This window comes from Schistocerca cancellata, chromosome 1 (assembly GCF_023864275.1).
Source record: "Schistocerca cancellata isolate TAMUIC-IGC-003103 chromosome 1, iqSchCanc2.1, whole genome shotgun sequence".
In the NCBI taxonomy this organism is placed as follows: Eukaryota; Metazoa; Arthropoda; class Insecta; order Orthoptera; family Acrididae; genus Schistocerca; species Schistocerca cancellata.
The window spans coordinates 867,285,161-867,299,725 of NC_064626.1; the positions used below are offsets into that span (position 1 = coordinate 867,285,161).

The following is a 14,565-nucleotide window of genomic DNA, read 5'->3' on the forward strand; positions in this document are numbered from 1 at the left end:
CTACAGTTTGGTCGTCTAACTACAAGGCTCTTCAGTGACGCCACGCTTGGCGACTTGCTTGTCTATGATGATGATACGGTGATGGCAACATAACACCCCTAGAGGAGAATATCTCTGATCCGGCTGGGAATCGAATCCGGGCCCGAGGAATGGTAGTTAGACGAGTTGACTACTCAGTTAAAGAGACCATAAACAAACGGGCGATCGTGTTTGATGTATGACAAATGGTATCGTCTGTACCTAGCCGGTCTACTGGGATTCTGTCCTCAACTAAGCCGTTGAGACCAGAATGTGTAACAGCAAGTATATCCTTGTTGCACAAAACAGGCGCTTGAAGCTGAGAGGTACAGAGTAGTAAGCATCGCTGCTAATACTTCTCATCACAGATACCGGCATACTCTGTGACAGCATTTGGAACTTATGTGATTTTGGGCCGTCTGCTTGACATAGTTCGGCGGAATAAATGAAGTCCCACATGACCCATAATAATTCCTGGCACTGACGGCAGAGGATATCGTTGAAAGCTTAGGTTCACATACAAATTTGACCCCGCAAGAAATCTGTGAAATATTTATGTAAGAATGTTACCGCAGGAAACCACATTCTCACGTCTATACCACAATGAACAGCAATAAATGTTGGTTTTGGCTATAGCAACTCCACACAATTCACAGAAAAGGTTCAGTCTAACAATAAGAGTTTAAGTTGCAACGAAATAGGTCATGTATCGGATACTACAGTACTGTTTTGTACATTCAAATATCGGCTAGTGAACCACGTAATTGAAGAAATACACGTCTACTTGAATTTATGCTCATAACACTATGTATAATGTACACTTTATATTCTCTCATACTGATAAAAGAAAGAACGGTTTCTGACGCATAGTAGTTACGACCCCGTTCCAAACCATTTATATATCTAAATATAACGTCTTGAGAAGCAAGTTAATTGTGCCTAATACCAGCTTTACCTCTACAATGACCATGTCTTGTATAAAAAACCGAAATGTCATCCCAATTAATAAGAAATACAAATTGATACCTGATGAAACACATATTTTCAAAATTTATGTATTTTTAAGAAGTTGTCACCTTTCCGTAATTCATATCTCAGTGAAAGGCTTAGAGGTCAGAGTGGACACAATGCACTTTAGATTATGCCACAGGTGTTGAGCCGCGCTAAAATTCAAGTATTACAGATTCAAAAATTGTATTGACTTTGGAAAGGAGCGTCTTGCCTAACAGTGAGAAATTGACAGAGGAGGTGCTTGCCAGGTGCGATATGAGAAAGATGCATTTTGTAATTCTGTTTTCTGTCGAATATTGCGCAGTGTTAGCGCCAATGTTTGAACTTTAATGTCTGAGAAACATAAGCGGAGGAAGAAGCAACAATAAATAACGAAGATTACTGAAAATGACGACCTCTCTTAATTTGATTCGCTTTATTTCTCAAAATCCATTTCTGCTTGGAGACAAAAACTACACATTATTGAGTTCAAGATCACACAAATAAAAATAAGTATTTTATACTCCCTAATTTTCTTGGGTTTAACTGATTCTCTAGAGCTGAACTCACGTCAGCCGTATAGGTCACATTTCAGAGATAGTACAAAAATATGGGAACACCACAAACACAACACAATGCCACTGTTAGTTCAGTGTAGGAAACCCATTGGCATTTGAAACATCTTACAGTCATCTCTGAAAGGATAAATAAAGGTCCTATTTGCTTTAGAAGCGAATCTTACAACATTCTTCCTACAAAATAGAAGCAAGATCAGGTAACGATGATGGAGGTGGATAGTGATCAGGCAATTTTCATTCCTAAGTAGATCACACGGGCTCAGTAATATAGATCTGTGGTGACAAGGAGAGATGTGAGAATTCATCTTAGTATTTTAAAAAAAAGTTTTTGGAAGATACGAGCTGTGTGAACAGGGCCCCTGTTGTCTTCGGACAAAGTATGAGCATTGGGGAGCGAACATTGTTCCATGAGATGGAACTGGTGAGCTAAAATGCCTCACGTAAACCTTGCAGAGTAACCATGGGGCCCATGGAATAGCACGATATGGCTGCCTAAATCATCGGCGAACCCCGCGCCGTCTTGCACTCTTGGGACATAAACTCGAGCAGAAGTTGGAAACACGGTGGAAGAAGACTCATCCAGCCAAATGACTTTCTTCCATTGCCCCGTAGTCCAGGTTTTATGTCTTCTGCATCAGTTTTCCTGTTACGGACATTTGCAGCACTGAGGAGTGAACGTGGAATTCCAGCTGGCCCTGCAATTGCCTGCTTATGCAGCTATCTTCGTGTTGTTGTCGTGCTGCAGCTGTCATCCTCTTATTTTTCGTCACAATCCTCCTCAATGACCATGAACCCACTACCACTCAATCTTTGCGGATGATGCTTTTCCACTTTGCCTATATGCTGCATAAACCATCAATACGGTGCCTCTTAAAACATCGAACACTTCGGATAAAATGGTTCAAATGGCTCTGAGGACTATGGGAACTTAACATCTGAGGTCATCATTCCCCTAGAACTTAGAACTACTTAAACCTAACTAACCTAAGGACATCACACACATTCATGCCCGAGGCAGGATTCGAACCTGCGACCGTAGTCGTCACGCGCCTCCAGACTGAAGTGCCTAGAACCTCTCGGTCATACCGGCCGGCCACCCTTCGGATATCTTGGTTATATACGCACTCAGCATATGAGCAGCAACAATTTGCCCGCTTCGAATTCATTTAGCTCCGACAAAATGCGCACACAACTACGCTGAATACTGTTCTTAACGTGAATGACACTTGCAAAGCATTGAGGGTGTTGCACAAGTGATGTTCGTGATCAAAAAACAAAGTTGCAACCTGCATGCTTGGTTAACATCTGCGTTTGTAGCCAGGCATGCATTTCTTGCGGAGTTTCCACCTAGACTTCGAGGGGAGGTCAGGAAGTCAGTTAGCACAGGATAATATTACACGGCTGTCCTATGTTTTCGATTTATCAGTAAATGGTTTTACATAGGTTAACCAAATCAAAGGCCTAACAGAGAACGTGAAACCCGGAAGTGGCAAATATTTCAGCTAATACTATGAGACAAGGTTAGCACACACTGATAAGACAAAATATTATGACCATCTGATTATAACTTGTTTGTCCATTTTTGGGACGAAATACTTCACTGATTCTACGTATCAGGGACCCTAAAGTTTCTTGGTAGGTTTGTGGAGGTATGCGACATTACATGTCTGCGCACATGTCACTTAATTCGCATAAATGACGGGATGCTGATTTGCGCACGCGGTGATGGCGCGCGACAGCGACGCAGATCGATTCCACAGGATTTACACCACGCGAATTTGTTAATATTTATTTAAAAAGGAGATAAGGAACTTTATTGTCTATAATGCATCACACAGGCACCATTTATCTTTATTTTACAATTGTAATTGCCCACTTTAGCCCATATAAAAAGGTACTCATCAGCATTCAACTTCTTCTTCTTCCTGCCAGACAAAACAAATGGCACACTAGGGACAAGAGTACCATATGGGACTTTTGCTAGTGTTCCTGCTGTCTCAGCTATACTCCACGTCTTCCGGGCCAGAATGTTAGCATCTGGAAATGCTTCAAGGCCACCATAGTCTGCATGATTGCCCCAAACAACAGCCAAAGTAAGCGATGTTGAGCCTCCAAACACAGCTTGTACATCACAAGTGAGGTTCAGACGCAGTCCACGAAAAACACTTGGTCGTCCAATCAATTGCTGTTTAGAAAACTGCCCAGCCAGATCAATATCAATGGCCTTTAAAGACTTGTGTTAACGTGCCTCAGCAATGCCTCTGCGACGTCTAGGTTACCGTCGTCGCTGGCGGCGCAGTGTACCTTTGTACAGGTCTTTAAAGGCCATTGATATTGATCTGGCTGGGCAGTTTTCTAAACAGCAATTGATTGGACGACCAAGTGTTTTTCGTGGACTGCGTCTGAACCTCACTTGTGATGTACAAGCTGTGTTTGGAGGCTCAACATCGCTTACTTTGGCTGTTGTTTGGGGCAATCATGCAGACTATGGTGGCCTTGAAGCATTTCCAGATGCTAACATTCTGGCCTGGAAGACGTGGAGTATAGCTGAGACAGCAGGAACACTAGCAAAAGTCCCATATGGTACTCTTGTCCCTAGTATGCCATTTGTTTTGTCTACCAGGAAGAAGAAGAAGTTGAATGCTGATGAGTACCTTTTTATATGGGCTAAAGTGGGCAATAACAATTGTAAAATAAAGATAAATGGTGCCTGTGTGATGCATTATAGACAATAAAGTTCCTTATCTTCTTTTTAAATAAATATTAACAGTCATCAAATAAGTACTGTGGACTTGGTTTCGTGCCAGGAACCACGTGACCTTGAACTGCGAATCACCCAGACGCCAACGTGACTTCACTATTATGCTCCTCAAACCACTGTAGCACGGTTTTGGCTGGGAGGCACGGACAATTGTACCGCTGAGAGATGACATCACCGTCGGGGAAGACATCAAACATGAAGGGATGCTGGAGCTTTGCAGCTGTCAATGTGTGTACGATTACTACCACATGCCCCATACAAGCGCAGGAGAATGTCTGTGGTGCACTGCACATTTTGAGCCGCCGTTCATCTCGATGATGGCGTTTGTGGAGACAACCACCGACTTACTGAAGGAAAATTGTGATTTGCCCAAAGTGCCGACGAGTTTCCATTGATCGATGGTCGAATCCCGATGGTCCCGTGCCCACTGCAGTCGTAACTGACGATGTCGTTTGGTCAACATGTGAATACGTAGGGGTGGTTTGCTGCGGAGGACCATGTTCAACTATGTAGGATGGACGGTGTACTCCGAAACAATTGTGCTGTTTCAGCAGAGACGCCACAGATCACCATCTAACCTACTTTACAGAGCAGACAATGTTCGAACCCCATGTTCTGTGAAGAGTCTTGTCCGCTCTGCCATTTGGTGTCGAGTGCTAGTTTTACTGCCCTTCTATCTCTTTCCGTAGATGCTCACGGCAGTATAATACGAGGGTATTTCGGAAAGTAAAGATACACCGTACGCCAGAGGAACAGAAGTGTTTTGGCGAGCAAATTGGCAACACTGGTGTTAACCTTGAACCATTAGCTTTCTCCTCGCGGTCGTTCGGCAGTTGAACGTTGCTTCTGGTTGGAGTAGGTCGTGTTTAAAATGGCTGCCCCGATTCAGAGTCCCGCCAAATGCGAAGTGCGCTCCGTCATATGTTTTCCTCATGCAAAAGGTCAGCGACCAGCGGATATCCACAAAGAAATTGTTTCTGTTTATGGGAACATTATGAATCGACAAAATGTAACGAAATGGTGTTGTCATTTCTCTGAAGGTGGGACCGATGTTCATGACGAACAAAGAACAGGTCGTCCATCTGTGATCTTTGATGCCCGGAGGAAGCAATTCGTGTGAATAGACATCTCACATTGAAAGAATTGCATCAGATCATACCGAACGTGTCAATGACAACTCTTTATGATGTTGTGACTGTCAAGTTAGGGTACAGGAAATTGTGAGCGCGCTGGGTTCCAAAACTGTTAACGGAAGAACACAAAAAGAAAAGGATGGGCTTTGCAGTCGACTTCCTCACACGCTGTGCTGAAGCAGGTGATGAGTTCCTTGATCACATTGTGACAGGTGACAAGACGTGGGTTTATCACCATGCACCTGAATCCAAGCAACAATCAATGCAATGGCACCATTCGAATTCACCAAAAGCCAAGTAATGCAAAACGTCGATTTTAGCGAAGAAAATCATGGCTTCTGTTTTTTGGGACAGACAAGGCATTCTTCTGTTGGAATTCATGCCTCCTGGAACGACAATTAATGCTGCTGCATGTTGCCAGACTTTGAAACGTCTTCGAAGGACCATTCAAAACAAACGCAGGGGAATGCTGACAAGTGGAGTCCTCTTGCTTCATGACAAAGCTCGGCCTCACACAGCGCTCGTAACCAAAGCACTACTCAAACAATTCAAATGGGACGTATTGGACCATCCGCCATACAGCCCGGACCTTGCGCCCACCGACTTCCATGTCTTCAGTTACCTGAAGTCACATCTTGGTGGAAAATCATTCCACGACGATGAAGAGATCAAAGATGAAGTTGAAATGTGGTTTCGACAACAGGCGGCAGTCTTCTATGACTGTGGGATACAAAAGCTTGTGCACCAACTTAACAAATGTTTGGATTATGGGGGTGATTATTTCGAAAAATAACAAATAATACAGTTAATGAGATGTAACTGACGTTTTCTAAATAAATGTTCTATTTAAGGACTGCAAGAAATTGTATATTTACTTTTCGAAATGCCCTAGTATTTGACCAGGTTCGCAGTTTTCGAGATTTTCGTCCACAGGCTCTGCGTAAAAATAATCTGCCCTTCGCAAAAGTCGCTTATCTCCACGGATCTCGCAATATGCAGCCCATGTCTTCGTTGGAGTGTTCACCCGTCCGCGTCTGCTCCTCTTAGATACTCCTACTCCTACTTACCCGCAACATCACCAGGCAGCATCCAGCCATGTGGTGGGAGCGGGCGTATTGTATTGGCTTATCGGTGTATTTGCTGTGCAATATTACTGTTACAACTGAATATTCTTCTTCAGTACACTGCGACTGACATCTACCATTAAAACTGCAATATCACGTGCTTCGTTGGCACCCTGGTCTGTAAGGAGTGTATTAAGCTGCGAGCGCCTACCTCAGCTCCTTCTGCCCCGCAGGGCTGACGTCGGCGATGTATACGTTGGCCACAGCCATGAGGTTTATCATGCCGCCGCTGAAGGTGGCCGCTACTGAAGGCATCAACAACCACTCCGGCGCTAGGTTTGGAATCGCAGCCAGCCCGGAGAACACGCCGTACGCAATGGCGTTGCCTGGAATGAGGGACGACGTTGACATAACCAGCAACAGAAGAGCACAGTGTTCCGGCACAAGCCAGTTGTAACACTGCGCTGGACTACTTGATGTCGATAGTTATTTTGTGGAGGTCGTTTACGCTCGAATACTCACAAGGGGAGGACAGGACGTTAGGTACGCGGATTTACTGCAAACTTCGTACACTCGTAGTACTCCATGAGGACAACAAAATGTGTAAGCAGTAGCCCGTACTTCTCAAGCGTTATTGAGAAAATCGCAAGATAATTTCGGTCGTCGAATATACCGGGTGATCAAAAAGTCAGTATAAATTTGAAAACTCAATAAATCACGGAATAATGTAGATAGAGAGGTACAAATTGACACACATACTTGAAATGACATGGGGTTTTATTAGAACCAAAAAAATACAAAAGTTCAAAAAAGGTCCGACAGATGGCGCTTCATCTGATCAGAATAGAAATTACACTCCTGGACATTGAAATAAGAACACCGTGAATTCATTGTCCCAGGAAGGGGAAACTTTATTGACACATTCCTGGGGTCCGATACATCACATGATCACACTGACAGAACCACAGGCACATAGACACAGGCAACAGAGCATGCACAATGTCGGCACTAGTACAGTGTATATCCACCTTTCGCAGCAGTGCAGGCTGCTATTCTCCCATGGAGACGATCGTAGAGATGCTGGATGTAGTCCTGTGGAACGGCTTGCCATGCCATCTCCACCTGGCGCCTCAGTTGGACCAGCGTTCGTGCTCCACGTGCAGACCGCGTGAGACGACGCTTCATCCAGTCCCAAACATGCTCAATGGGGGACAGATCCGGAGATCTTGCTGGCCAGGGTAGTTGACTTACACCTTCTAGAGCACGTTGGGTGGCACGGGATACATGCGGATGTGCATTGTCCTGTTGGAACAGCAAGTTCCCTTGCCCGTCTAGGAATGGTAGAACGATGGGTTCGATGACGGTTTGGATGTACCGTGCACTATTCAGTGTCCCCTCGGCGATCACCAGTGGTGTACGGCCAGTGTAGAAGATCGCTCCCCACACCATGATGCCGGGTGTTGGCATACGACCATCATTGGCACCAAGGCAGAAGCGACTCTCATCGCTGAAGGCGACACGTCTCCATTCGTCCCTCCATTCACGCCTGTCGCGACACCACTGGAGGCGGGCTGCACGATGTTGGGGCGTGAGCGGAAGACGGCCTAACGGTGTGCGGGACCGTAGCCCAGCTTCATGGAGACGGTTGCGAATGGTCCTCGCCGATACCCCAGGAGCAACAGTGTCCCTAATTTGCTGGGAAGTGGCGGTGCGGTCCCCTACGGCACTGCGTAGGATCCTACGGTCTTGGCGTGCATCCGTGCGTCGCTGCGGTCCGGTCCCAGGTCGACGGGCACGTGCACCTTCCGCCGACCACTGGCGACAACATCGATGTACTGTGGAGACCTCACGCCCCACGTGTTGAGCAATTCGGCGGTACGTCCACCCGGCCTCCCGCATGCCCACTATACGCCCTCGCTCAAAGTCCGTCAACTGCACATACGGTTCACGTCCACGCTGTCGCGGTATGCTACCAGTGTTAAAGACTGCGATGGAGCTCCGTATGCCACGGCAAACTGGCTGACACTGACGGCGGCGGTGCACAAATGCTGCGCAGCTAGCGCCATTCGACGGCCAACACCGCGGTTCCTGGTGTGTCCGCTGTGCCGTGCGTGTGATCATTGCTTGTACAGCCCTCTCGCAGTGTCCGGAGCAAGTATGGTGGGTCTGACACACCGGTGTCAATGTGTTCTTTTTTCCATTTCCAGGAGTGTATTAGCATAACAAAGTATGACAAAGCAAAGATGATGTTCTTTACAGAAAATGCTCAATATGTCCACCATCATTCGTCACCAATAGCTGTAGTCGAGGAATAATGTTGTGAACAGCACTGTAAAGCATGTCCGGAGTTACGGTGAGGCATTGGCGTCAGATGTTGTCTTTCAGCATCCCTAGAGATGTCGGTCGATCACGATACACTTGCGACTTCAGGTAACCCCAAAGCCAATAATCGTACGGACTGAGGTCTGGGGACCTGGGAGGCCAAGCATGACGAAAGTGGCGGCTGAGCACACGATTATCACCAAACGACGCGCGCAAGAGATCTTTCACGCGTCTAGAAATATGGGGTGGAGTGCCATCCTGCATAAACATCGTACGTCCCAGCAGATGTTTATCAGCCAGGCTGGGGATGATGCGATTCTGTAACATATCGGCATACCTCTCACCCGTCACGGTAGCAGTTTTGGTCTCCAGCGCCATCTGTCGGACATTTGTGATCTTTGTTTTTTTGGTTCTAATAAAACCCCATGTCATTCCAAGCATATGTGTCAATTTTTACCTCTCTATCTACATTATTCCATGGTTTATTAAGTTTTCAAATTTATACTGACTTTTTGATCACTTTCTATACCTGTGCGTGGCCATTTCAACCATGAAGCGGCTGCGGCCGTGTGGTGCCGGCACGGTAATTCAGCCTGTTCGGCTGCCCTCTGTAATAAAAAAACTGAGAGAATGTATCAGTAACAACTTCAACGGGAGTCATGTGACGTCCGCCACGAACAATTGAAACGAAAAAAATGAAATTACAAAAAAAGAGCGTTATCTACCCTTTATAATAAAAACCTGGGCGAGCGGATGGAGGAACAAACTGCACGGGTGTCATCGGACGTTCGCCATGAACGAATTCGGCGAACAATACAGAACAATTTTTTGTTTTAAATTGTTTGGCGTTCAAGCCGCTGGATCGCTGGATCGAGTTCCGTTCGTCAGTTTTTTTTTATTTTCAACACAGTCATTTTCTTTACTATTTATATTACAATCGATATAATGGGAAAAATACGTGTAATCGGATGAACTTTTATTAAATTTACAATGTTACTTGTCAGGCTACTAATTTTTATTACCACAAATAATGTAATAATAATAACTATCGACTAGTAAACGACCAAACGCATAAAGTGATAATGAATATGTATGCTTGTCCGTGTCTTCAAAACTGTTCGTATTTAATCGAAAGAGAACGACAAATTGCTTCTCGGAAGCCGCTATTAAAATACACTCGATACTGCATAACCAATTATCAGAGCCGATTTTTAAAGATATACTGCGTTATGCATGGTTTGCTTCCAAACTATCGTCTGAAAGAGAGGTTTATGAAGATGTTAACGAAGTTTGTTTTTCCACGGAAAATGTATGCGGAAACATAGCATTTACTCAAAGCAGGTGGTGCCGTTTAACTTTATGTTTTCTATGTTTTTTACGAAAAATACCATCCTGCAACTTGTACTCGCAATGTCGAAAGCGACGATTAATTGTACGTCTTTCGAAAGCCGTCTGTGCCGGTCAAAACTTGAAGGTAACAAGTCGTTTCGGGCTCCTTCCAGCTATAAGGGATTTCTCAGATCACGGACAAGCATACATTTTCAGTATCACTTTATGCGTTTGGTCGTTTACTAGTCGATAGTTATGAATATTACATTATTTGTGATAATAAAAATTAGTAGACTGACAAATAACACTGTAAATTTAATAAAAGTTCATCCGATTACACGTATTTTTCCCATTATATCAATTGTAATATAAATAGTAAAGAAAATGACTGTGTTGAAAATTAAAAACAAAACTGACGAACGGAACCCGATCCAGCTGCTTGAACGCCAAACCATTTTTTTTTTTAAATTTTGTTCTATATTGTTTGTTAAATTTGTTCAGGGCGGACTTCCGATGACAGCCGTGCAATTTTTCGTTCATCCGTGCGCCCACTTTTTTTTGTTATAAAGGGTAATTAACGATCTGACCAAACACGCTGAGCTACCGTACCAACACCAGTCGGCCGCAGTCGCTTCGTAGTTGAAATGACCACGAACAGATATATATATTCGACGATCGAAATTATCTTGCGATTTTCTCAATAACGCTTGAGAAGTACGGGCTACTGCTTACACATTTTGTTGTCCTCATGGAGTACTACGAGTGTACGAAGTTTGCAGTAAATCCGCGTTACAAAAGTCGTGGCCTCCCCTTGTCAGTAACACTGTGCATTTTCTGAATCTGTTTAAATTTACTTAGCTGTGATGTAGATTTTTGTATTTTCATCTATCATGAAGAATGGGTCGAAACTGTCGGTGCATTAATATAGAGTATCAAAGACACACAGCACTTAACGTGACTATTTCTACAACTAAAGGAAACCGCTCTTTTTTTATCAGAGCGCCGCTACCGTAAATTTTAAAGCAAGCTCAGTTTGGTAAACGTAGTTGATTCATAGAAGACATTTGCTCTTGACATACCAGCAAAGGACCAGATGAAGATGAGTCGACGTCCGAACTTGTCGCTCCAGCTGCCGATGAAAAGCGACACCGCGGCGGGCACGATAGCTTCGATGATGGTCTTCCAGCTGGTGAGCGTGCTGGAGTAGGCGCGGTCCTCGTTGGTGCACCCGCTGGTGTCGCTGGAGCCGCACACGCGCTCCAGGAAGAGCCCGTTGACCACCGAGTGCGTCACCACGTAGGAGAACATGAACAGCAGCACCAGCGGCTCCACCGTCGGGCGCGTGCGCCACCACTTCTCTGTAACACGACGCACTCCTTCACTCGTCCGATCGCTGTCTCAGTTGCTGCTCGTGAAGTTCTATTTCACACTCTCGTCTCTCAGCGTGTGTACCAAATGTACAAATATAGGAAATATTTCGATTACATTTACTATTACTGGTCAGTGTTTACGTCTGGAATATGTCTAATGAATCAATTTCTACACTACAAACTGATAGTCCGCCTACGTACGACTGGTCGGCGTGACTCGCTGCCACGCGGAAGACTCGGATTCGGTTCCCGGTACAGCCAGAAATTTTTCATTGGCGTGGGTGTGAAACTTTGAAAGTATAAAGCCATAAAGTCTTATTCTGAAAGTATAAAAAATAAAAGTGTATAAAATTTCCCTTCTATAATTTATTATTTTACACTTTTTGCTGCTTTATAGTCGCAATGCTTTTAAAAAATATTAATAATGACACCTCATGCAGTTCAGGGTCCTCACGTCTGTAATTTTATAGCCTTTATATATTTCACTACTTATACATCCATCGTTGTAGGCCGACCGAGAGAAGTGGCGCAGTGATTAGCACACTGGACTCGCATCCGGGAGGATGATGGTTCAAACACGCATCTGGTCATCCGTATTTAGGTTTGCCGTGATTTCCCCTAATCGCTTCTTTTTTTTATTTTTAATATTTTCAGAGTAAGACCTTACGGTTTTACACTTTCAAAGTTTTGTACTTTTAATGTCTCAAGATACTAATTCACTTTTCTCCCTTTATTTCCACTATTATAATATGCTATTTTATCTCCTTTTACAGTTTCACACACATATTCTGGTATTTTTACGGAAGATTTTTTACATTTTGCAATCTTAGTATAAGACCATCTCTTGTTAAACGCACAGCCTCCCTGCCCCTAACCCGCCCTTCTTTGGTCACTCCCAATCCCCATCAGACCATTTTTTACACTACTGGCCATTAAAATTGCTACACTACGAAGATGACGTGCTACAGACGCGAAATTTAACCGACAGGAAGAAGATACTGTGATATGCAAATGATTAGCTTTTCAGAGCATTCACACGAGGTTGGCGCCGGTGGCGACACCTACAACGTGCTGACATGAGGAAAGTTTCCAACCGATTTCTCATACACAAACAGCAGTTGACCTGCGTTGCCTGATGAAACGTTGATGTGAGGCCTCGTGTAAGGAGGAGAAATGCGTACCATCACGTTTCCGACTTTGATAAGGGTCGGATTGTAGCCTATCGTGATTGCGGTTTATCGTATCGTGACATTGCTGCTCGCGTTGGTCGAGATCCAATGACTGCTGGCAGAATATGGAATCGGTGGGTTCAGGAGGGTAATACAGAACGCCGTGCTGGATCCCAACGGCCTCGTACCACTAGCAGTCGAGATGACAAGCATCTTATCCGCATGGCTCTAACGGATCGTGCAGCCTCGTCTCGATCCCTGACTCAACAGATGGGGACGTTTGCAAGACAACAACCATCTGTACGAACAGTTCGACGACGTTTGCAGCAGCATGGACTATCAGCTTGGAGACCATGGCTGCGGTTACCCTTGACGCTGCATCACAGACAGGAGCGTCTGCGATGGTGTACTCAACGACGAACCGCGGAGCACGAATGGCAAAATGTCATTTTTTCGGATGAACCCATGTTCTGTTTACAGCATCATGATGGTCGCATCCGTGTTTGGCGACATCGTGGAGAACGCACATTGGGAGCGTGTATTCGTCATCGCCATACTGGCGTATCACCTGGCGTGATGGTATGGGGTGCCATTGGTTACACGTCTCGGTCACCTCTTGTTCGCATTGATGGCATTTTGAACAGTGGACGTTATATTTCACATGTGTTACGACCCGTGGCTTTACCCTTCATTCAATCCTTGCGAAACCCTACATTTCAGCAGGATAATGCACGACCGCATGTTGCAGGTCCTGTACATGCCTTTCTGGATACAGAAAACATTCGACTGCTGCCCTGGCCAGCACATTCTCCAGATCTCTCACCAATTGAAAACGTCTGGTCAATGGTGGTCGAGCAACTGGCCCATCATTATGGGTTCTATAATTTTAGGACGACTCCTCTTATTAAACCTAATTCCTCCCCCCCTCCCCCAATGACCCTCGCTCCACTTCCCCTTCCCCCTCGTCCCACCGCCTCCCCTACCTCCAACATATATCTGTTTAAAATATTGACCTCAGTTGCAAAACACAGTACTCAAATGTGTTTCTGAGCAGACAAGACGCGTTGCTGACGCAGCTACTTGAGTAAATTCCACGTTTATGTTTAACTCTTTACTTTTCCGTTTATTGTTAATATTAGATGGTACATATTTAGTTTTTGTTTTAGATCTGAAGACGATCCTCAGTGATCGAAACATGTAATCTAATAACAAAGGTGCAGCTGAGACGGAACAATAATTGAGAAATATCTTAAATATCAGTGCAGTTGCTGTGTGTCACAAGACAAATATACAGTATATAGTGAGCTTCCATTTACTCTCGGATACAAATGGAGTTAATTATTGTTTGCTTTTAAGCACTGCAGGAATTATAAGACTTCATCAAGCATCTGACAAATGATCCATTACCAGGAGCAGTATTGTGAGGACAATTACGAGGGTCATTTCAAAAGAAATGCACACTATTTTTGTAAAAATACAGTTTTCATTCTGCATGTGTGAAAGTTTTAGTGTGTAGACACATCCTTCCCGCTTGTTTTCAAACTTAGTTCAACCTGTTCCCGTGAGTGGCGCCGTCACAGCATGTCTTCAAGTTGGCTGCTACACTTGACGTTCGTCAGAAGCAACGTGCTGTCATATAATTCCTGTGCTGTGAAAACGAGACATTGGCAGACATCTACAAGAGGTTGAAAAAGGTATATGGAGATGCTGCTGTCGATCGCAGTACAGTTAGTTGGTGGGCAAGCAGGTTACATGGTGAGAGCGGGCACGGCAATGAGGATTGTCCTCGCAGCGGCAGGCCTCGTACAGCACACAATCCAGACAATGTGCA

The 14,565-nt window shown here is 44.7% G+C and overlaps 1 protein-coding gene across 1 annotated transcript in view; it reads right to left on the reverse strand.

Annotated features, from left to right (window-relative positions):
- Positions 1-14,565, reverse strand: part of LOC126108987 (proton-coupled folate transporter-like) — a 29,371-nt gene that overhangs the window by 7,681 nt on the left and 7,125 nt on the right. Inside the window, exons 3-4 of the mRNA XM_049914394.1 lie at positions 11,275-11,553; positions 6,756-6,930 (exon numbers count right to left, since the gene is read on the reverse strand). Of these exons, the coding sequence (XP_049770351.1) occupies positions 6,756-6,930; positions 11,275-11,553 (454 nt within the window). The remainder of the gene's footprint in view (positions 1-6,755; positions 6,931-11,274; positions 11,554-14,565) is intronic.